Source organism: Mesoplodon bidens (assembly GCF_964165515.1).
Source record: "Mesoplodon bidens genome assembly, chromosome: 10".
Classification (NCBI taxonomy): domain Eukaryota; kingdom Metazoa; phylum Chordata; class Mammalia; order Artiodactyla; family Ziphiidae; genus Mesoplodon; species Mesoplodon bidens.
This window is the reverse complement of record NC_138172.1, coordinates 19,869,120-19,894,644: the sequence shown is the minus strand read 5'-3', so window position 1 is coordinate 19,894,644 and position 25,525 is coordinate 19,869,120. Positions and strand designations below refer to the sequence as shown.

At 42.6% G+C, this 25,525-nt stretch overlaps 1 protein-coding gene across 10 annotated transcripts in view; it reads right to left on the bottom strand.

Moving 5' to 3' along the window:
* FOXP1 (forkhead box P1) overlaps nucleotides 1-25,525 on the bottom strand; it is a 596,443-nt gene that overhangs the window by 76,773 nt on the left and 494,145 nt on the right. For 8 of the 10 annotated variants that reach the window (XM_081246281.1, XM_081246288.1, XM_081246283.1 and 5 more), the window contains 4 exons: nucleotides 19,480-19,617; nucleotides 18,339-18,425; nucleotides 12,755-12,908; nucleotides 7,097-7,301 (listed from right to left, as the gene is read on the bottom strand). In XM_081246281.1, the coding sequence (XP_081102407.1) occupies nucleotides 7,097-7,301; nucleotides 12,755-12,908; nucleotides 18,339-18,425; nucleotides 19,480-19,617 (584 nt within the window). The remainder of the gene's footprint in view (nucleotides 1-7,096; nucleotides 7,302-12,754; nucleotides 12,909-18,338; nucleotides 18,426-19,479; nucleotides 19,618-25,525) is intronic. The other 2 variants (XM_081246289.1, XM_081246287.1) reach the window with 1 other exon arrangement.

Here is a 25,525-nt window from a genome sequence, read left to right as displayed (position 1 = left end):
TGTGTGGAATGACGGGAGGTGACACGGCACCATGGCACACCACCCTAAGAGAACCTTTCCTTCTACGTCTAAAACCCAGAAGCAACTGGTTTCAAGCAGAAACAGGAAATGATCACAGCTCTTCTAAACGTGATGATCGCCAAACACCCAGTAGCACTTTGGGGCATGAAATGTTGATATGTCCCCAGGAGCGTCTTTCCGACATAAGCAGGGACAGTTTTGCCCTCAACAGGCGACTTCCCTTGCAGATAGACATGGGACAGCTGACGCTGCCAAGGGTCTGCTTTGGAGCAGAAAGCAGCACCTGAGTGTAGGCCTCTGCAATTGGCTGCACCTTTGTCTCTTTCTTGTCCCTACAACACCTGACAGGACATGCCCCGCCTGCTTTCTATAGTCTCCACTTCTCGTCACCTGTGTGCAGCAACCTGCCTTCCCTCTTTGCAAAAAGATGCGGCGCGGGAGAAGGACGGACCGCAGAGAAACGCGTGGGGCTTCTCCCTAATTATGGCCCAATCTTGGAAGGTTACGGTCTGGTTCTGATCCCCAAGCTTTATCCCCTGGAGGCTGTAACCCAGAGTCTGGGGTGGAGTCCAGGTGGTTCTGATGAGCAGAGTGGTTCCCATCTGGGAACCAGCAGAATGTGGCAGCTACTGCAAGGACTTTAGGCTCGGGGACACGCTGGTTCCAGTCCCTGCCTGGTCCCTAACTAGCTGGTTGGCTCATGCAAGTTACAAATTTCCTCTGGGCCCAACACTACCTGTACAAAGAGGACAGGACCCCACAGGGTTGTCGTGAGGATACAATGGGAAAATCAGTATTAACGCTTCTGTCGAGTCCTTTATGCATTGTGACTGGCACAAAGTAATAGTTCAATAAAAGTTAGCTGCCCGATCATCCCCATCATATGCCAGCTCCTGATTCCTTCCAGCAGTAGCAGTACCTGTACCCTGTTGGCTCACACCGGAATCGCAAACCACTGGTTCTGTGGACTGCACATGTCTGGGAGCATCATCGAAATGTGGGGGGAAAACTCTGTTCTTTCCAGCAGTGCCCAAACCCAGGTCAACTGAGCATGCTAACCTGCAGTGCTTCTCAAGCTTGAATGGGCACGTCAAGGCCCCGGGGACTGGGTTAAAATGCAGACCCTGATTCAGTAGATCCACGGTGGGACCTGAGATTCTGCATTTCTAACGAGCTCCCACATGACGCTGAAGTTGCTGATCTACAGCCTTTGAGGGGCAAGAATCTAGGGTAGGCATGACAAACAGAAATTCCCACACCCCATCTCAGACCAATGGCATCCAAATCTTCACGGGAGAGGCCTAGGAAGTAGTATATTTTAACAAATTCCTGTGACATTATCATCAGGCAATCTGGGAAACACTGGTCTGATGGCTAACATTGGAGTCGGCCAGCTTTTTCTGTAAATGGCCAGATGGTAAATGTTTTACTCTTGGTGGGCTATATGCTTTCTGCTGTGACTACTCAAGCCAGCCATTGTTTTTTGTTTTTTTTTTAAACATCTTTACTGGAGTATAATTGCTTTACAATGGTGTGCAAGCCAGCCATTGTAGTGTGAAAGCAGCCATAGACTTTGTGTAAATGAATAAGCCTCACTGTGTTCCAATAAAACTTTATTTACAAAATAAGAAGCGGGCCGGGCTTGGCCGGTAGGCCATAATTTGCTGACCTGTGTAATAGATCAAATGCCTCAACCTATATGGGTAAGAAGTAGCAGTGAGAATTCTGAGGACAATTTGGGACAACGTGACTGCAGGTTCTCCAAAAGAATCTAATGGGGAGGGAAGATTTGGGGTCCCTAGTTTGCTCAAGTGCTTCAAATCAAAAGAAACACAAAAGAAATGATCTGATTTACAAAATACAAAAAAAAAAAAAAAAAAAAAAGGTTGAAATGAGGAAGACCTGTTCAGAGTCACAGGACCTAGAGCTTACTACTTAAATTTCTGGCTCCAGAGGCCCTAAATATGAATATGAAAATATGCAAAAGCTAAATGCTTGTGTAACCAGAAGAGTTCTGAAACCAAGCTTCTAGAATGTTAGCGAGGAAACCAAGAGCACCAATATTTATTCATCAACAGAGGATTTAGTTAAAAAAAAAAAAAAAGAAAGAAAGAAAGGAAAAGAAACACCAAGCATGTCCACGACTCAGAGTCCCTTGCCTTTTGAAAACAGAAGGGCTGGTCAACACAAATGTTATTGTTATATAGTCAAATCCACGGCAATATGTCAAGAGGCCACAAATCAAAAACAGAGACTGTGAATCAAGTGAGACTGTCTGAAAGTCCACGAGCCAAGCAAAAACCTTCAGGGGTTATTTGAAGGCAGCTGCCAGCTGGGAAGTATGGAAATCGCAAGCAATTGGAATACACAGGGCTGTGTCAACAGATGAGAAGGAAAAGGAAGGTACCTTGCAGGGACAGGAGGCAGGTTAGGCCTCAGAGAGAGAGAAAGAGATGCCCAATGTGGGTCACCTGATTTCTGAGAATATGACAGCCTCAAAGAAAGAAGAGGCCGCACAACCTGGGATCTCTCCAGAGTTTAAAGAAACCTTTCACCAAATGCTTAAGGAAAACCTTGGAACAAATATTTAGAAGAGCTATGCATCTGAGACACATTCAAGTTATAAAACATCTACTAATGGTGGTTGAACTAAAAGCAAAAAGCTGGGGAGGATCAGAAAAAAGGACTATCTCTGACATGGACTACAGAAGGACAGCTGAAACAGAATAGAGACCAGATGATGTGTTCAACGAGGAAACCCAAGATTTATAAGGCAGGAAGGAAAGTCAGGATACACTGAAAGGAGGGAGAGGCTTGTTTTGCATCTGCCTGTGTGCAAATCCTGCATGGGGTCCATTTTTGTTCTTTATGTGCCGTTTCAGACCGTAAATGATTTATATTCTGCAAATCCTCTCCACCCACCCTCCCTTCGCGAGACGCCTAGGAACCTATCTGTATCCACCTTAACAGAGGGAACTCTAGGATTTTAAGTCAATACACGTTTTGTTGAATTGAATTTTCAAAATTTCTTTTAGGAGCACTGATTTTAATTTATCATAATTAAGTATTCACTTCTATACTGAATGGAATCTCTAAGTGCTGTTTTATGAAGTAAAAGAGGGACTTGAATTTCAATCTCGGCTATGCCACTAACGAGTTCTGTGACCCCAGGTCACTTATTTAATCTTGATGGTTCAACTTCCTCACCTGTAAAATGGGTATAATAAACCCTGCTGTTTCCCAGCAGTCACGTGGCTAAAATGAGACATCCCTCCCAAAGGTAAGAGTTCAGCCAGCTGCTTGGCACAGAGAAAAAAAATGGATTCAATGAGAGTTCCCTGCCCTTTCCCTAGTGCACCATGATATACTGATAGAATTTTAATTCAGGCAACTACTTAAGTAGTAATTGCTATTTGTATTTACATAGCTGCTTTGATCCAAGAAGCTCAAAGGGCTTTACTAAATTTAGCATTTTAATAAATGTTTCATTTGCACGCCGTTGATTTTGTTTACCCACACCAAAACTTGGAATTTCCTAAAGCGAGACAGTCAGACAAGTTACGGAAACGAGATAGCTATCTTCGTGTTTACAGGTATCCCGGGTCGGAGATTTGTCTATTTACCAAAGAAGTCATGACGCCCTGGTCCTGTGGAATTAAATGTCAGTAAGAGGTATGAATGTGCCTGCTTCCCTCTGTAGCTCTCTTTAGCTCCTGCCTGTTCAACTTCATTCCCACCACGCTTCTCTCAGGCCCCGACAACAGAGGTAGGTTTATCGCACCAATGAATACATACATATTATACGTATATATAATATACATATATATAAAATGTATATATAAAATCAGCACAATAAACATTATTAAATTCTCGGGAGGAAATCAAAGCACGAAGCACAGCGCCAGTGCCGAATTCTAATGACGCAGAAGGTCCGTGACTGCACGGGGACAGGATCTTAACAAGCCTTGATGTGAGCGTTGGCAGCTGCCTCGCCAATCACACGGGCCGCTCCTCCCCTGACAGCGCTGAATATTGATACATGTCTCTACCCTGCACAACGGGGAAGTGGGTTTCTACTGGCAATCTTTACCAAAGTGTTTTTTTTTTTTTCCCCTTCTCTTCACTCAAGGGTTTACCCTGAATGATTTAATTATAATTTTCCTTGTGTAAGACAAATTAAAGAGGAGAGTAGGAGTGTCGGGCCAAGCACATGATTTATCTCCTGAACAGATTGCAGCTCACCAAACCCCAGAGCTGCTGCTGCGGCGGCTGCTCATGGGAGCCCGAAGGATGCAAGGGGGCGGGGGAGGTCTTCCACATGGCATGGAAACACGCGGCCCAGTCGTGATCGGCAGACGACTCGCAACTTGAAAACACACACCAAAACTCTCACGATATTACCGTGGTCCGATGAATTTTTCCATACAGCACTCCCCCAAGTCCTTTCAGAAAGAATCCTTAAAGCTGGTAACCTAAGCTACAGCTCCAGGAGCACCGGGGGTGGGAGGTGGTGGGGAATATTACGTAGAAATCAAGGGAGAGCTTCGAAAGAGATCCATTTCACAAATGCCCTTGGTGAGTAAGGGATGAAACTTCTCCAAGGGACTCCTGAGACAAATGACAACTCACTGTGTAAGTGAGAACATATTTCGATAGTGACAGCTTTTTTTTTTTTTTAACCATCTTCCACTATTTCAACAGTAATATCACACGAGATTTTAAAATAAACCCTCAGAGGGTAAAAACACTCATTATAAGTCCTTATATACAAAGCTGGCTAACTAATAATTGAATTTCTACTGATCAATTTTTTAAGTTTGTAAGTTTTTGACATAGCTTTAACCTAAGGTACTCATTTGCCAAATTTGCTACGTTCAGTTAAAATGTGCCGACTAGAATCTGTTTTAATCCAGCCATGCCTAGCAACCTCCCAGGTAATAGAAACTGAGCGGTCCAAGAGGTTAAGCACGTAGCATATAATTTCATAGTTGCTTCTTCTTTGCATGAACAGTTGGAAAAGTCAGCCTGTTTTTCTATCCAGATTCAGGTTCAGTGGAATCTAAATACTTTTCTGATCCTTATTCTAACGCTGGTAGGTAGTATAAATGAAGATTAAGCCCAACTTTTGTGCAGACACATAAGGACCATAAAATGAGAAATCCAACAAACTGATTCTCCCAGAATTAGACTGTCTCTGAGATCCATTTACTTTCGAATGCACCTTAAGACATGAAAAGGGCTATTCTTCTCCTATTCGCCTCCTTGCTAATCTACTACCTGACTCCAGATACATAACCTTTTAGAATGAAACTGAGCATGGTGCATCTAAACAGGGAGAGTTTTCTGTGTCACAGGAAATCTGTGCAGGCTCCACAATGGCTGACAAGATTACAACAAATACCTTAAGTGCATCAGTTGGCATTTTTCAGCGTATGGTCTCCTGCCCTGCCTATGGATAAAGATGTAATTCGATCCCTCTGCAGTAAATGGACAGCATCAACCTCAGGATACCAAAAGCAAGTAGAGCAAAGGACAACAGCCTAGAACCTTTTCTTCACAAGCTATTTAAAGTCTAGTTTGTTTGTTTGTTTGTTTAATTACAAATGCACTCTAAGAGATTATAAAGCGAGAGCTAAGATTGGTCTCCAGACATATAAATCTATCCTCACTAGAAACAAAAGAAGCCACATTTGGTCCAATGGCTCCAAATTAATTCTTACTGCCCACCATTCTGTTTTTCAAGCTCTTCTAAACCAATAAGTTATAAGCATCTTTTAGTCCTTCTGTGTCTGCCACAGAAACTCTAAAGTGATTTTAAAAGGACAGTTGCAAGTTTTGGCTAAAACATATATAATCTCATCTCTGGAAACCTCTCACGGTTTTTACACCGAAACGTGATACACACAAACATTCATATACTGTTTTCTGTGTTTACTAAGCTCTAAATGGATAAAATGTTGCTGGTATAAAGACACACATCTAATTAAATCAGTGGGCTTCTTAAGGTTCAATATTTCGAGAAATACGTGCAATTATACGTGTAACTGCTTAAGTGAAAAATAAAATTCAAAATCTTTCACTGGGTCACTTTTATTAAAAAAACCAAAATAATCTGGTTTTCCTGATGGAAACGACACTTACTATCACCTATTACTTTTGAGGTTTCTTTCCTTCTGTGGGTGGACACTCTGTGTATGAGGTACACAGGAAACAGTTTAAAAACAGTAAACCGAAAAAAAGGTTTTATATATATTTTCTACTTTGGAAAAGCACTGAACAGTGGAACTAATAGTTCTGCGTGCTAAGGTATAATAACATGGATTCACAGCTTCCTTTTCTTAGAGCTGTCTTCTCACATGATATATTTTGGATCTCCCAATCAACCTCAGCTTCAACTAACATCCAAGTGAAGCTCCGGGCAATTAAAAAAATATAAAGTCTTAACTTCCAAACAGGAATACAGAAATTGAGTCGATGCTACCATATGTCCCATGAGCAGGAGAAAGTGGCTGTGTATGCTTGTGTGTGTATACACGTGGACCCCTTCCATCTCTCCATCCCTCAAACCTTCACTGACGGTTTCCAAAAAAAAGGCCAAGTACTTTGGGGACACGATGATGAAAAAGATGGGCTGCTCCCTGCCTTCAAGGAGGGCAGTGCAGAGTAGTGTGCGTTCTACCTTTTCTCAAACCATGATCCAACACAGCCTACAGCAGACAACGCTATTCCCTTAGAAGACGTTTAAAGCCAAGGAAATCAGCTTGTACGGAGCGGGCACTTGGCAGAAAGAGTTACCCGGAAGCCTGGAAATCCAACCCATCCAACGAGAGACCAAAAGACTCTGCCCGAGTTCCTAAGCTCAGGTTCGATCTACGTAAGTGCTAATTCCATGTTGAAAAGGTGACAAGAATTAGATGCTTCACACCCACACCATACTGAATACATTCTGAAGTAATTATATGCACACTCCAGTCACATGGATCCAATTAGAGATCACCGAGATATGGCGAGGCCCGGCCACCCACCCCTCCGCGTGAAAGACAGCTTTGGACACATCTCAGATGGGCGTTCCTACCTTTCCCTTTTGGGAGTGTGGACTGACAGCTGTCCGTTGGTAGAGGCATGTGGGTTCATTATTAAGGAGGTCTTGGACGGTGCAGAGGAAGAGACACATGTCGTGGTCAGATCCAAACTGCTGTGATTGTTGCCCGTGGTTTCTTCTGTCGTATGAGCACTTGTCACTTCTTTCCAGAGCTGCTGCAGTTCTGTTGGAATCATGCCTGAAACAAACAAATTGGATAATTAAATCAATTAACAGCTAATTCCGTCCTCTTCAAACAGTAATTAAATCAGGGAGTCAGTAAACAAAGCCTAGTGTTGGGGGGAGCGGGTTTGGTGCGCTCAGCTTTTTTCCTTCCCTCTCAACTAAGGCAAATACGGTAGGAACGAACGTGTCCTCCCCCTGAAGTGCCCTCATCACACATAAAAGACACCCATGAAAAGGATTCAAAACACAACTACTTCTTGCAAAGGCTGTATGCCTCCATCCAAACTGTCGTTTCTAAATCACTGGGGGTGGGGGGGGGCGAAAATGCAGATACATGTTACTGTAGTTTTAAACACAAAGAAGGGCTCAAAATAAATTTGTTCAACTCTACTATTATGACAACACGAGCCACAAAATGAATAATTTTTGTGCTTAAGCCTTAAATGATGACAAATAGCTCTGTTATTAAATACAGTTTTTATTAATCACTTTTAGACATAAATTATGAATTCATATTGTCTTCCTGAAATGCTTTTCAACTTTTAACAGTCAAATTGATTATACTATGATTATTTCATTAACACACCTATCTTCCTCATTAATTTTGGTTTCTTGTACCACATGCTTAATTGATGGATGTGTCTACTGAAAAACTGTATAACTTTTTATACAAGTAACACTATTATTACTGTCATTTCTTAGATCCATGCTAATGAAGCATTGCAGAATGAAATGAAAACGTGAAAGAAACTTGGAGCAGTAGAGTTCTCTTGTTTTTAAGGGGGTCAGAATGGACATGGGTCTTAGGCAGTTAAGTGTCAACTTGCTTTTTTTTCCCCCAGGAAGAGATACAATCAGGATGCCAATCTCACTATTGTGGGCCTGCAGCCTTTATTCTGGCGGCATGCCTCTACAGCCCAGGATTTCCAAACCCTACCTCAAGGCATATTCTAGTGCGTACACACAGAGAAGAAAAATATTCTGAATGGCAACTGACAAAAACAACAACCTAGGAGGACAGCCTGGAAGAAATCACAGGCCCTGGACATCACAAGGCAATGCCGCGTTAGAACTGGACGTCTGGATCACAGTTCATTGTTTCCATCAACTGGAACCCAGCTATCCTAGAAAGCCTGCCATTTTCTTACTATACAGCAGTAACCGAAACAGGCATGTTTCTGACCAAACCTAAGGTAGTGAATTTAAAAAGAAGACTGTGCGCGCATTACATTCATTTGAAACACATAATAAAAAATGCCAAGGTCTAAATTTAATTTATTTTTGTCATTTAGAATACAATGGATAGATAATCATCTCAACGTGATCAGCCAAACATCTTTACTTTGCTAAACTGTTAAAGATTTTAATTATGCTAGCATTGGAGAGCACTGGTCTAATGAGGCGATGGACTCCAGAGAATCCGAGTGGTTAAGAACTGTGAAATGAGTCTGATAGGATTTTTTTATATTCACCGTGGATCGTTTGCATATCAAAGAGGAGTAAATTATTGCACAGCAGACCAATAACCTTCCCCGCCTTTCTGAGAGGAGCGTTAACAAAAACAGTTGGTCTCTCCTAACGGTTCTCCACGAAAATGTTCAAATGCTCGAGTCTCTGCAATTAATAAATATTACAAAGGAGGCTTCAAATGATACATTAAGTGGTCAGATATTCTTCGAACACATCCTCGACAGCCAAGTCGGGTTTCTTCTTCCTTCATAAGAATCAATGCCAATTATATTTTGATGGATTTTGTCCCAAATGAGCGTTTAGTTATTAGGCATATTCAATTATTACTTGTCCCCCTGAAATTAAACCTCGGAGGCAAATTAAACAAAGGGAAAGGTCACCACACAATCCCGCGTCCGGTTCTGCTGCATCTGGGCTATTATTTTCCAACACCTTGCGAGGTGACATGTGGGGTGTGTCTGTAGCTAACAGGCCACCGCTGATGTCTGCACACCAACAATTACCTGCGAAGATGGCTGACCCTCCGACCACTATTTATTCAACTGAAACAATAGTGAATAGGCTTGTCTGTGGATGGTAGCACATTGAGAGAAAGCCACACAAGTCAACACCCAGCTTTATTTTCTGGGGAGTAAATACACGTGAAAAGAACAAGCCACCCATTTTTCAACTCAAACTAATTGATTTCTGGGTCAGGTGCATGGGAGGTCGGAAGAAGGAAGAACACACCACAGTTTCTAACAACGGTGTTAACACTTTCCCCTCGACAGAAGCAGAACTTTGAAGGTGTTTCAAGAGTAAGCTGTTTATCCAGCAAATAAAGACAAAGGGAAATGCCCTGTTACACTTGTTATGCCCACCGAGTACACTTGTTATGCCCACCGAGTACACTAATGCTGCTCTCCTCTCCTTCTAGTCCAATAGGCTGGCAAATCAGTTCCCTCGCCCAGAAGGAGAAACGGTAAATAAAACAGGAACTCACTGACTGACAACGAGGCATCCTTCTGGGTCAAATTTCCGCGTGATAATAACGGTGAAGAACCACTGGCATCAGACTCACAGAAAGGCAGTCAAATTGGTGTCCTCCATCAATGCTACACCTTGTTAGTGATGTTAAACTGTTCGTTCAATGAATACTATCTACCAAAGGATGCTGTTATTTGACAGCCGAGATCTCATGATAGAATTGTGACAGATAAAAGGTAAGCTAGTCACTCATCAGACTAAATGGACATCAAATATCCAGAGAGCATGCATTTCTTCCAAAAAATGGTAGATAGGAATAATAGTACCAAGTTAAACAAATCCATTCACAGGTACGTCAGCAGGCATGTAATTTTCTCCCAGCTACAGTTTACATTTTAAAGGATTAAAAAGTCAGAATGATACTAAAAGTATATTTCTTTATGGGATTACAGGTGCCGAGGAAGATGAGATGATTAAAGACACCAAGGGAAAAACAGACATGCTAATAATGTAAAACAGAGCGAAGGCCCTACAACAGCCCTAACAACACCCCCCCCCCCGAAAAAAGTTCTTCTGTTTCATAACCTAAAACCTCCGGGGGTGGGGGGTGGGAAGAGCCTTCAAAATATTACTCTCTGTTTCTTCATATACTTTGATATTTACATGCATGTTTAAGGCAACTCAGCCAAGACCGTAAAGGTATGTAAAAGAACCATGATGATTATATCCTGAAGTGGGGCATCACCAGCATTTGTAACACATAAACCCTGTGCCTTGCTACATTTCTTTTTCCAGGACAACTGGCCCCTTCATTAGAAAAGAAAATGCAGACACAGGTTTAAAAAATGTATGTTGCGGGGACAGTTGACAGATTACCGTTCACAGAACTCAATTTTACAACCCCAGGTATCACTGGCTCCAAGACAGAGCTGATCAACCTTTTTTTGTCCTTGTACCTCCATACCCAGGTGTCCACGTTCAAGCAAGCAGAAAGTTGATTTAAACCTCATAATGACATCAGTTTTAAGCCATCATCTCTCTGATAAAAAAAAACCAAAACTGTGTTGTAGTCCAGCATGACTGAATTCTCCAGCCACTCTGGGCGAGGGGTTAGGGGAGACGAAACCAACCTCCTGATTCCAAGAGAGATGGCAATGACACTGCTGGTTCACTTCACTGGGAGAAATATCTATATTTGCGTTTATGCATCCTGGGTGCACACAAAGGCACCACCTTAGACTGTAAATATGCGTCGTCTTCATGTCACGGGGGCTAAGAGTTAGAGCAGACTGCTAAGCATATCAATCAATGCCATGACTAGTAAATTACCTACCGGTGTCTCTGATATGTTACTGCAGAGATTACACTTCATGCATCACCACATTCATTTCTTTCACATTACACATGAGCTTGTCTTGTCACTGCCCAATTGCCCTCTTTTGGACAGCTTAACTGATGTACTATAACAATGAACCTTAGTGCACAAACTTAATAGTACAGGAGCAGTGGGAAAAGATGAGCGAGGTGGAAGCCGAGTCCAGTGGGTGTGTCAGCCCAGCCCGTGATGTTGCCAACAATAAACCCAAAGATGTAATTAACGCACGTTATAACATTTCGCAAGCACAGAAATGCATTAGCCCATGTGTGCTCCCCCGCCCCCACCCCCACCCCCACCCCACCCGGCACTGCTCAGTTACCAAATCTTCTATTTTGACAGCAACGGAGATGCTGATTATACATTGCGCGGATGAGCAGTAATGGCAGAAGGGGGAGGGGAGGCAAGAGGGAAGTTAAAGGAGGAAAAAGCCCTGGTCCCAACACTCCAAACATAAACAAAACCCAAAGAACCCCAGGAGGGACAGAAGTTGGGTGTGGTTGACTCAGGAGAATCAAGATTCCACGCACACATGCCTCACCGGCTCCACCTGACACCAAAAGTTACCGAACACATGGCCATGCCTTCAGCACCACGAGGGGAGAAAGACGTTCCATATTCTGAACCTTTTCATAAGGAAACTGAATCCAAGATACGAAAGGCTTCAGCTACCAGCCTTGAAGGCACATATACACATACATCCGAGTCCACCGTGGACCTTGAGAAGGTAAGTGAAATCTACCACACCCCATATGGGATGGAGGAATTGTATTTCAAAACACGGCATGACTCTTCTTTCCTTCCTGCCTTTCCTTCTTGCTGGTTCTGAATAATCCATTTGTGTATCACGTTACACACATGAAAGTTAGAGTTGCTTAAACCCAGAGGATGTCCTAAAAACAGCTAGAGTACTCATTTGTTTCTGACGTCCAACACCCATTGGAAGAACACGTCAATGGCTCTTCCAAAGAAATGTTTAAATCCATGAAATCTTGTTTCCTTTTCAAAGGGCTCCGGTTTTCGAAAGAGAGCTGGAGATGGACAGGCTGCCTGTTCTGACGGGTACAGAACCAACTGGCTCAGAAACCAACAGTCAGGTGAATACACAAAGAAAGAAAAGGGAGAACCCAACAGAAAACAACCTTGGCTTTTGTAACAGCAAGAGATGAATCATAATCGTTTACAGAAAAAGAAACCTGAGTTTCTCCCTAGATATTAAAAAGTGGCATTTCTAAAGCATTACTACGATTTAACACAGAGCAAGTTACAGGATGTACAACACATCTTAAAATGACTAACAGAAGCCTTCAAGAAAATGCATCTGTGATTCCAAACTGAAAACGCGAGAAGATCTGATTAAAATGCTGCCTCAGTCAGAGCAGCACTGCCTTCCCTTACTCTAAGAACGTGCAGCATTCTGATCCTGCTAAGCCTCCAGATCACCCTAGGTCTTCCTTTTGGCACTGATGAGCACTCTGGCTTCTGGAAAGGTCCATCACTGTTACCTGATCCGGCTCTGCCTCTGACTGTGTATCGGCGTGTTTGAAACGGACAATCTCCTTCACGATGAGCTGGAAGAAGACGACCCCACCCCCTCCTCCGCCCCAGAGTCTCGAGAGAGCGGCGCGGCGCCTTCTGTAACCATCGACGCTTACCTTGAGCAAGGGGTTGGAGGGGAAGGGCAGGCTGCCCCGGCTGGATCGTTAGAAGGCCTTGGCGCTGCAAAGACAGAAGGTGTTGCTGCTGTAGCTGCTGCATCTGTAAAAGTTGCTGCTGGAAAGCCAACTGCTGGGTAGCCACCTGCTGTTGCTGGAAGAAATCAGGAAGAAAAAAAAAAAAAAATGAGATGGCCACTGCTGGGGGAAGGTGAAACGTATGGACATTTCCAAACACACTGTCATCAGCCAGGACTGAGAGAGCTCACTAAAGTTTCGCGGGGGGCTCGGGGTCAAGGCTGCTTTCAAAGAGACAGAACACATCACCTCCGAAGAGAAGCGACAGGCTGGGCGTGGGCCCTCTCTGCTGCCGGCTCCCATAGGAAAATAATTTGACAATCAAGGCGGCTTTTCCTATGGTTTGAAAGGCCTGAGTTCTTCTAGCCAAGAGGTAGACTTCTAGACTCTGAAATTTTAACGTAGGCACAGGAGCAGCAGGCAGGCCATATCCCACTCCAGGTCTGGAGGGATTTGAACCCTGAACCTCCGAGGTGTGAAGGGACAAGTTGCCTCCATCCCGCCTGCTCCGGGGAGAAGCTTTTAACTACTCTGTTTATCACTTCTGACATAAATAAATGAGAAAAAATCAGACCTTTGAAGAAGAAAAACTTCATCTAATATTGTTAATTAGCCATGACAAACGATGAAATAACATTGTAAATCTTTCATAGAAACAGCCACTAGATTTTAATTACACACATTCATAATTTAGCAAACAACATCGTACTCGGCTGTTGAGTGTTTAATATGAAGGACACTTTAAGCTTCAGATGCCTTCGCTTGGCTTGAGTTTCAGAAACCTCGAGGTCGGCTTGCTGGTCCTGCTTCCCCGCCCGCTTTGTTCTTGCAAAGAAGGGGCTTTGCGAAATGATAAATATCTTTCTGTTGATTGGACAATGACAGCAGGAAAACTTTTGTTGTGTAAAACATCAATACATCATTCCTGTGTTTAGCAGGTCTTGCTCCAGCCAAAAAAATTAATGTAGATTTCCTCAGTAATTATCTGAGTGATAGAAAGATAATACAGTGCAGTATTACAATAAATAGAAGGAAATTATCTAATATCCTTAATCTGCTAGGAATCAAATCGAGGTGGAGGTCTTAGCCACATTATGGCTAACAATTATGAAAGGAAAATTAACCCTTCTTTGGGAAGGGAGTTCTGGAGCCAGGAAAAGAAAAAAAGAAAGAAAAAGGTTCTTTAAGAAAAGAACAAGATACGTTTTCCTGATTCTGAGTATTATTCAAAACATCAGAGACGTTCACAACCAAGAGGACAATACAACTCTGTCACAGAGCTTCTCATAACTACACTTCACAAACAACTGCCTTCACTTAACCTAACACATGACCTTGATCTGATACATCCATAAAATGGTATATATATCAAGACCTTCTGATGTAAAGTTCAAAGGAGGAGAAAAATGGTGGTTTCCTTTTGGTCTCCATGTAGTTTATTTTACAGTAAAAACCATCATTCTCATATTAGCAACCAATTTCAGGCTTACTACCGTGCCACTGAGAAAGTTAATTGCGTTTCACTCCAAAAAAACAAATTCTGTACCACTAACAACAAAACTTTAAATAAATTTAAATGAAAAGCCAGTGTTTTCATTTGAAGGACAGCATGCATAAAATGACCCCAATTGTTTTCACCCCTTCCCAAGTTATCACATTAATGTAAGAGCCAATGATAGTGATATTCATGTCAAAATGACTTTTTCACTTCTTCAACAGATATTAATTCACAACGTTTAAAAAAATGGGTGAGGGAAGGAAGAGAAGAAAAACAACACTGATACAACAAAAGATCAGGGAATTAGCTCTTGTTGAAGTAGAAAATCATGGGGCAGGGAGGGTGCTGGAATTTGGGGAGAGTGTTTCCCATCTTACTGTAAATGAAATGTTTAGAAATTGTGTATTTATATTAAATGACTGATGGCTCTTCTGTTGTCTCTGTGGCCATCCCTAGGAAAAGCTCATGAGAGCTGTCCGCGTTTGAAAAGTCAGGATATAAAAGTATACAAGGCCCATTGTCCAAAGAAAGAATTTAAAAGCAACACTGGTTGCCAAACTGTGCTCCCCACCCAGTTACCAAACACAGGATACGAGCCCGTTTGTTTACTTCTCACAATTGAATGCATACAAAAAAGGTCTCCGTGCAGTCCCCTGGACAGGTCAGTAGTCGGTGTTAAAATGCTAAAATGCCCTGATAAACCTTGCATTTCGAATCCCCTCCCTGGCGCTGCAGTCAAAGGTCTGTTTTCCTTTCTTCGGCTCCTGCCTACTGCCTAACATAAACTGTCATAACTGCCCAGGACAAACGGCCCTTTTAAAACAATCAACTTAGCCTACCTCACCCACACAGGATGGGATCTTTTTTTGTGGCTTGACTTAAAATCAATTCCGCCTTCTCTTTTCCACACCCGCCCCGTTAAACAGACGTGAGCCGTCACCTAAATCCTAGCTGTACTGGGGCTACAGGGCACCCATCTATCTCCCAAGGAAGGTCTTAGGTCTAAACTCAACGTGGGGCCTGACTTTCTCAAGGAAACATCTCAAGGCAACTTTAGGAAAAAAAAAAAAAAAAGAGAGAGACTAAAGTACATTGTTCTGGCCCAGGATCAAGTGTCTTACTGCAGAGGCGATCAAAAGAGGGGAAAGGGCGGGGGAGGGGGAGGGCTGACGATTCAAAATTATGAGCCACTAATGACTGGGGATTCAGTAAATTAATATACTTGTTCCATCTGTCAACATCCGAGTTCAAACCTTGTTAAAATCCGAACCACCAGTCCACATCATGAACTTGCTACCATGTGACTCTATTTCATGGTAGCACAAAAGGCCCACCACCTGCATGGTAATTTCAGGAGGCTCCCCCCTTACCTTCGGGAAATAGGGCCCTCCTCATCATGGTTACAACAGGTCTCCGCCACATCCAGCGGCACTGTGAACACACCGCTAGAATCCAAGGAGACATGCCCGCGGGTCTCGGTCTACCCACCCTTCAGGATGCGAAAAGCAACATCATCTTTGCCTTTCGAAACGGAGGGCAAAGGGTGACCACAACAAACGCAGTGTCCTGGAGATGCCAAATGCCACTACAGTGTAACCACCTTCCCCTGGTTCAGACACAAAGTATTCCCCTTTCTCCCCGAAACTCCCTTCCCAAATTCTGACACCACCATCGTCTTTGTGCACCCGAGATGCCCCCTTTCTGACAGCAGCAATTTGGGAGAGTTAACTTTTATCCTTCCTTCTGCTGTGTAACTTTCGGCTTCATATTTCTTTATGTGCCCTCTGAGCTCATCTGAACTTTCATGTTCTCCCAGCATGCAGACGTGCATTCCAAACTATGTCTAACAGACCAAATAAGAGGTTAATAAGAAGTGGCAACAGAAAGGAAAAACACAATCCCTGGTAACTGATAAGAATGACAGTGCGGCCCTTTTTTGTTTGTCTTCAAATATAGAGTTAAAGATCTTTAAAAAACTAAATTTTGATGCCTTTGAAAAGAAAGAAGCACAAAATAACAACAGGGGGTTATTGCCTGTGAGCCACAGGGGAGAAACTCCATAATTCTTATTCTCCCTTTTGAAGGCTGTTAGAAATCTGATTCAAAAAAGCAACAGCAGAAGGGGAAACCTCTTGAGGCTGTAACCATTTCCTGTGATCATGCATAATGTGCTTCAAAAGTGGGTTTTTACCAATTCTGTTGATCAATTGCACCTCCTTCATATCCCTTCTTTTTTCTGCTGTGTTTACATCTGATGTGACTCAGTGACGAGCACTGTCTGAGACTGTGAAACAGGCCTGTCATGTTGATTTATGGGCGCATCAAACCACAACTTGTCCAAACTGAAGCTCGCAGTTCATTAATTAGAGAGTTGTGACTTTGAAGTCAGCTTTCAGACTGTGGTTTTTAACATTTGGCTTAATTTATATGCTCTTGAATGTGGATCTCTAAGGAAAAAACTGAAATTCCCTTCTTGTCTTTGAACTTCTTTTGACCGCACAATAATCATTTCTTTGTCCAGAGTGATGCCTGCAATCCCGGAGTCATTAACGCGCATTGAACTGCCACTGATGAGTAAGCCCTACTGAATTAGAAAAACAGCCAGCAAAACAAAGCTGAGAGCCTTCTGCACAGTGATATCTCACAATTACATGCCTTCCCTCCCTGTGCCATTTCCATTTTAATTACTGTTAGTCCTTTAGATTTACATTTTAGACACTTTTTAATCTGTTCCCTTTTTTATTATAGCAGCACCCGGTAGCGCGCCACCGTACTTAAGGTTGTGTCAGCAGTTTCATTAAAACGCCTCCTCCCCGTCACCCCCAAACTGCCCCTACTCCGCAGGGGTTTCCACCCAGGCTGCTACACAGGACTCCAGGATGAAAACTTGGCAGGGCACGGAAAATGTACCCAATGTGTGCAGAGGGAGGAGACGGCAAAGTGAGAACGGCTGGCTCCTTCCCAGGATGTAAAACGAGCGCTTCCCGGCACCTGAGCTCAGCATCCGGGCTCCTGCGAGGGACAGGGGTGGGGGTGGGGGTGGGGGGGTCACCTGGTGGGACTCCCTGTGAACTAAAGCAAGTGGCTGCCTCCTCTGGGTCAGCACAGAGGCTGTTCATTGGGATTCGGACCTGTTTATCAAACTCTGAATTGTCATTCCAAGGAGAACACTCAAATGGAAAGAATTTCAGTCCACCGTGAAAACACGAGGAGATAAGTTACATCGGATAACTTTGGAATGGGCAGAAAGATGTCACGATAAGGCACACATGCCCAGAGATACTTCCCCATCTGATTGAGCCCCAGCCACATGGAACTGCGTAGAAGGTGGGACAGAAACCCTCCCTGGGAAGGCCTTCCCTTTTATGGAATGAATACTGTCACCTAACTGGGTGGCGGGCACATGTGATCACCACGGGCACTTACAACGTACTGTGCATGTAGAAGCTATTGTGATACAATGAGTTCTTCTCAGGAAAACACAAACAATCCAAGTCTGCCTTTAGCAGTTACGATCCGTGCAACTTGCAGGAAGAAATTCAACAGAGATCAGGGTGTTCTGAATCTTGCTCTAACTTTTGGGGTAAGAGATTCTTCTTCCAAAGGCAAAGGCCATCACCACATACTCAAGCTCTCTGAGCTGGGAAGGGGGGAAACCAAGTGTGCGACCAAGTATACTTTTACTGAGTGCACCTCACCTCTCCCAGGTAGATCCTGGACCTCAGTGGTACCAGTTTGCAAAAGCAGCCCTAAAGTTTCTGCCACGATCCCTCTTCCCGGTGCCCACATGAGGTACACCTGGGGTGGTGTTATAAAATATGTGGCAGCCGGCAAATGGAACCCAGAAAAATCTGAAAGAAAACAGGACAATAACTCTCGGTCTGAAGGCTGAGAACCGATACAGTCAGCTCAGTTGTGCAATCATTTAAAAGATGAATGACAGTTTAATAGCCACGAGATAGTCCTCTGGGATCTGCGGTTTGAAAGTAAAATATGTATTGTCGGTACCTCTTTAGGCTGTTTTCCAGCATGTTGTTGTAAAAGTTGAAGCTGCAACTGTTCCTGTTGTTTTTTATAAAACTCTTGAAGCTGCTGCTACAAAGGAAAGAGAGGACGGTAAGTAACAGAGAGTAGCGCCAAGCCACTGTCCCTTTCGGTGCCATATACAAGCTGTGATTTGAAAAATAGCACCCTTTTATCTGTAATGGCCTGACCTTTAGTTTGAAACCCGACAATAAATTTCAGCGCACGCTGACTCTTCTTGGCATTATTGTTTGAAAAGTAATCTCCAAAATGAACTGATGAAAAACATACCATTTTCTACACAAACTAATTAAAAGAAGGCAAGGGATGACCTTTGATTGTACAACAAAGCCAGAGCGCCCTTGCGGAGGGAGTCTGGTGCATCTCTACTGCAAATCGCGTACATGCTTGCTAAGTGATAGGCTTGGGCGGTGTTGGGGACCTGTGTTCAGTGTCTACGTCAGCTGCGTGGGTAGCTTCCTCTGCGTCCTGTCCCCACGGCCTCACCCCAGCAGCTCCCATTCCTATGGTCCTGAGTCTCCTCTATTTGGTTCAGGTGTCCATCAAGTCCGACGATGAGGCCCCCATGGCACAATGGCAGCCGGAAGTTCACTTCAGCATCGGCAGACACGAAAGAGGTAAAATCAACTCTACACCTGACAATTAACCAACTCCAAGACGTTTCTTGATGTTTAAAAGAAAAATTCTGTAAGCTTCTGAGTTGAAATGGGGACTTCAAGAGCTGTCACATTTAAACCTGCTCCTGACGTGCTCCCTATTTTGCTTTGATTCACACCATTTAGAAGCCTCTGGCTTTCCAAATAAAAGAGCGCAAAGCCCCCTAAGCCTAAAAGATCTTACTTCTACCAAGTCCAATTACAGCCTTAATCTCAGTCCATTGGGTACTCTCCAGGTCCAAACCCTCGTGGCTTTGGCAGGGTCCCTCTCTTTCAGGGATGCTAATGCGACTGATCACCCAGGGACCCATGTTGCGTCCTGCCCCACCCTCCCTGCTCTGCTTACTCTTCTTCCACGGGCAAAGGAGCTGCTCAGGTGAGGGGAATCCTGAGTGGAGGGCCAGGCCCCAGGGGCCATGGGAGGCTGGGGGAGGAGGAAGGACCATTACCTGCTGAAGCATGAGGGCCTGCTGCTGCTGGAGGAGAACCTGGAGCTGCTGAGGGCTCAGCACTTGTTGCTGGAGGATCTGCTGCATTTGCTGGGGAGTGATAACTTGAGGTGTCATCATAGCCACTGACACGGGAACCTAGAACGTTAACGAAGGATCAATAGGAAGCCAGGAAATTGCACGCCCGCAGCACTCAGCCTTCCGGGTCCAGGGACTGACCGGCATCAGCCTGCTTCCAGGACTGACCAATTTCCCATGTGCGGGGCATCTATCCGGAGGGGATGCAGCCACAAACCCTATTTAATCTATCAGGCGCACTGATTTTAAATAAAGAAAAATAAAAGAAAACCCTGTAGCCGCTGACAAGTGTTCCCGATAGTCTGGTAAACGAACAAGGGGTAAAGGCTTAATAAATGCTACCTGGAGTTAGGTTAGTATGATCTCAGTCTCTTAATAAGAATGAGTCTTTGGTCATAGTGAGATGTAGCACGTTAACGCCAATGTGAATTTTGTTTTAGGGAAGAAGGCAAACAGGAACCGGTATTTTCCCGGCTGGAGCTAATATGATCCCCTTCCTCTGTGGACAGTGATTTTAAGAACAATCAATGAACGCTGAGTCTTGTGGACAGCTGAACCCTGAAGGCACCTTCCGAACTTCAACACAGACCCTTCCTCTGATGCCTTTTAGCCTTCCTTATTCACCCAGCACACAGATGTCTCAATTCTTTCATATTATGTGCGATACCATTAAAAGCCGCTTTCCATGACATTCCAGTGACAAACAGCTACAGTGATGAACTTGATAGCATTTCATATTTGCAACTGTTAACACGTTTCTGCACGGGCATCTCTGCAAGGAACCTGCACGCTGTATCTGAAAGGATGATGTCTTGTTCAGATAAAACACTGACATTAAAATGACAGGCTGTCTTGGCCAAGGTTACACAAATTGTATTCAAGCGGATACCTAATGACAATGCTATGAATTCTGCAAGCTTTCTAGAATGTAATTTAGCTATTCAAAATAATCACTGCACTTGTGTTTAATTTGCAGACTACACGAGAACCATTTTGTCAGGCCCCGTAATACAAGAAGACTATTTCATGAAAAATTAACCCCCCCCCACCAAATAAAAAGATAAGGGGGAAAAAAAAAACAATGAAAGAAAAGACAAAACCTGTATGTCTTCTAACAGTAATATTTAACCACCTTACTTTTCTTTGGTTTCTAATCAAACATGTGACAGCAAGAAGCGAGAAGCAGTAAAGGATATACTTTGTTAAAGAGGATGTTCTGTCATCTTATGTATTACAATAAAAGGTAATAACATGTTTTGCACTTTGCCTGTGTGCCACTTAAGAAAAAAAATCCAGCAGACAATAGCTGATCAGAAGATAAAAGAATGTAAAAATCTTTCAGGGGAGCAGTAAGCAAAAGGGAGAAATGCAGTAGTAATTTTATGTAACATAATGTCTTAATATGCAGTTTATCTTGACTTTTTCACATGATTTGGCCTGTCATTTGCATAGCGAGCTCTCATTCCTAATTTCACAGTCATTATGCACTGATGTCCCGATTTCTCAGCATCACTAATTTTGATGAACTAAAGAAGGTTCCTGAAGGTCAGATTCACGTACAGTGAACAGCCTCCACCGTTGTTGTGGGCATGCTTTGTGTGGGGGGATGTTTATGCCCAAGTTTCACATTGTTTGGAAAACGCTAGCTGGAACGTTTGAAAATTTTCATTAACCCCAGTCTGGAAGGTCATCACTGAATTCTTCCTATTGCAGTGGCCTTTTAAGCATAGATGTAGATACACTGTAATTTTAAACAGATGGGCATGTCTGAATATTTTTATATGCAAACAGGGACAGACGTATATGAGTGGATAAATTATCCTTTTAGAAAGATACTTTGCAGCACGAAATATCACCAATGATTAGAACAGTGAACTTGCATTTAATCTAGGACAAACACCAAGAAGACATTATCAAAACATCTAACCACCTAGAAATTCATTCCAATTAGTCGACTCTGTCTTCATACAGCAGAAACTTGTTGAATTTTTCAATCTGTATTGGGTGCCAATCTCTATCTTTTGAGCTGCGAAAGCCAACGTATGTATCACAATAGAAGTTTACTTTTCCTTGAGAGTTGCATCATCATACAGGGAGGTTTGATTAAGCAAACAAAAGAACCATGTTTAAGGTTTCTTTTTTCCCCTGCGTTTCTTGGATGATGTACAATATAAATATTCGTGAGCCAAATTTCTGATGGTGATGAACAGGAAAACAGACAGGAACAGGGTGGTGTTAAGATCTAAGCTGGTGATGAACGTGAAATTAACAGTGTTACAACAGAAACCATCATAGAAACAATCTCTTGCTCATAATGTTTAAAAGGACTATGGACAGCCTATGCAAGAGAAGGGCACCAGAGAACTTTTGGGGTGATGGAAATGCCATCTGTCTTGGTTGGGGTGGTGGTCACAGAGGGTGGATACAATTGCCAAAATTCTTCCATCTGTATACTTAAAACAAATGCATTTTATATAGGTAAATTATGCTTCAATAAAACAGATCTAAAAAGTTTTAAAAAAAGGACTTACATACACAGATAATTTTTAAACCCTCATCTACAGTCAACAGTTTAAATCTCCTTTTCCCATGGTTATTTACTCCATTTTTGTCATCATGTTACAGAACAGTAAAATGAACTTGAGTCTCCTCTCCTTTTTCCCTTTGGACATCTCGACGGAGGTGGTGACAAGTAATCAAATGCTTAAAGCAGCAGCAGGCACAGCCAAAGGAGGGAAAGGGGCGAGAAGCCTGAGTAATCCTCCAGCCTGGTGACCGGTCTCTGAATAATCAGGAGTGGGCTATTAGATCCTGATGGCCTTAACTTTGCTTTTACTGTCTGAAACCACATTTTCACACAAGTTAGCTCGGAGCTTCCAAAGTGGGCTCGAGCTTCATTTATAAACATAATAAAACTGAGATCTTCCCAGAGTTTCTCCTCCAACGTGTCATGAAAATCAGTTAAGGAAAGCTTTCACAAACATAGCCAAATGAACCAGAAACCACTGTGGGGTGGAAAAAGGAAAAGGAAAAAAAAAAAAAAAATCTGAGCACAGTGTGAGGCTTTAAATAGTTAAGAATTATAGCCTACATAGCCACTGCCTTAGCTCTCGACGTCTAACTTTTTCATGTAGCTAGTCCTTACTAATACTGGGAATCAAAGGGCATGCAGTACCAGCGAGAGGCTATTATAGCCCACACTTTATTGCCCATTACTACTGAGGTCATTAGCGGCAAGAGTGATTGTACTGGTCTTAACCTATTGATCACCGTAACTACTATCATTTAATCCTGTGTTGAATGTCTGGAAAGCAGCTAAAGGCACACAAGAGAGAGTGCTTCAGCACTGAGAAATATGGCCAAGGCTTCGAAATTACACTTTGATTCATAAAAATCTAGCCAGTGGTTTAAATCAATAGTATTTAAAACAGTCATGTGAGTTTTTAACTACAGCGCTCTAATATTTATGAGCCCCTCTTTCAGAGTATTCAGTCGAAACTAAACTCCCCCCCGCCAATTCCATGCACCTACTTTACACTCCTTTAGATAAAAACCATTAATTTCTGAGGTTTTGTGTGGTACGGGGCTCATGCCTTAACTAGGAGTTCAAGCTAATGCTCGATTTCTTCCTCAAATGACAATTTAAATATAATGCAAAAAAAAAAGAAAAAAAAAAAAGACCTGTATCCCTGATACTGTAACTACCTTAACTGTTTGAGTATATAGAAATGAGTACGTTTTATGAGTTAACAATGAATCATAGAAGGCAATTTATGAAGAACGGGAATGATTCTGTCTAGCTGCCTTCAGGGATCAGAAATTCAAATTAAACTTCTGGCAGACATTTAAAGAATGCTAGCATACAAAACTGAATTTAAACACACACACACACACACACACACACACACACAGAGTTAACACTCTTTAGTTGAGTTTCAAGGGAAGTCATGAATTAAAAAAAAAAAATTGGTTGATACACTGCGGACTGATACCAATTGGGTGTGGCCCACCCCAGGTGCACACAAACCTGTGAACATGGCAGCCGGACAGCTGTGCTGGGGCCATCGGGACACGGCTGCTGGCGTGGGCCTGCTGCTACCTTCCTACCAGCCACTGGGGAGACGTCCTCTGCACCAATACGTGCTGTTAAAAGCCCATCCACTGCTGTGTAAATTCTGCCTGATACAGTTTTCTTTTACTTCCAAATGGCTTTATATCATCTGAACGCTAGAACAGTATTAAAATAATACGGCTTATTTTTCTCCTCCATCCTCAGTAGGGAGAGGTAGGTAAGGGGAAGGGGAAGAAAAAAATCTAAAAAGCAAACAAACAAATAAAAACACCCATAGAAACAATACTTATTTCTAATCTAGGACACAATTGGAGGAATTGGGTGGGAGGGGAGATGACACAATATAAATACTGAAAATAACATGTTATCCTTTCTTTTTCTTTCTCTTTAGTTTACACTCACGATAACTCCAAGGAAATGCTGCCAGGTATAAATACACATAGATTTTTGGACCTCAGCATTTCTCATAATTGCTATGTGTACAAATAATGCAAATGAGAAGATAAAAACGTTTTAAATACTGCTGTATTTCCATTTCTCTGGATTAAGAATTTAGAAACTAGTTTTCATCTCTGGTTATTCACCTCGTGGATGTCCCAAGAAACTTAAGTCCCTTCTAGACCTCGGGCTGTGTTTGAATGATAACTGACCAGGTGAGGCAGTGTCACTTGGTTCATCAAATGGGAGCAAAATGAATTAAATTAGAATGCTCCAGAACATCAAAACAAAACCAAAGAAAATGGCTACACACACACACACCTATGTCAAATTTGATATGATCATGTAGAAGCGAGCCTGTATAAAAGAAAATAAACAGCAAGCCCCCCCCCATGAAAGACAACAGTTTTCATAATGAATAACCCAATGGATACAACTGATATATCGGCAAACAAAAAAGTTAGGAAGCTTCTATCTGTTCCCCATGGTGTTTAGAAAGAAGAGGAAGAAACACACACACAGACACACAAAAACCCAAAAAGCCACAGATAACCATGTAAAGTAGCTGTATCACACAGGAAAGAAAATACATTTCTGACATAATATTTCAGTCTTCAAAAAAATTTTAAAAAAGCATGCTATTCATGTGGAAAGTACAATTCTGTTTCATTATAGAATTGTTTTTTGTATAATTCTTTTAGGCTTCGCTATTTTGCCACAATACTGTACAAAGCACTAAGGCAGGTAATGGTTATTATATTAATGCAAAATCATCTAAGTAGTCAGTCATTAGCATAACTGTTCTCTCAGTAACAATACAACCACCTATTAAAATTTTAGGGGAAAAAAAGACCTCTTTAAAATGCAATTAGCATTTCATTTTTTATCATTTTGTTTATTACATTCTATCAAGAAAGGCTATCCTTCCTTCAGGAAGAATTGTATGGCCAAGACTTGCCTGCCAATCAGGAGTTATTTCAGGTTATCAAGCCTAATAAGCAATCCTGGCAACGCTCTCTGAGCTCTTCTTTTGTCTCTAAATTGTAAAAAGTGGCATAAATTCATATTTGTTTACAGCACAGGCATTTGTGGGACCTCCACTGCGCTCCTCTCACATTTCCCCACGCACACAAGGTTACTCCACTAAGTGCCAGCGTAACTGTTTTAGCTCTAATATCAGCTTCATTGGCATAAAAATGTAAAGTTTACTTAAATGAAAACGCTTCTCCCATCAGCGACTGTTAAATACGAGGAAACAATGGAAGCTACACGTGAAAATAATCATCCAATAAGCCCTGATCTTTTCAACCTAGCAACTATTATTATTATTATTGTTATTGTTATCATCTAGAAAAATGCCCCCTCTTCCTTCCTCAGTCTCTTTCTCTTGGAGGAGGGATGGAAAGAACTTACTGCACGTGGATCAAACCTGCTAGGACAGTTTATATTAACCACAGC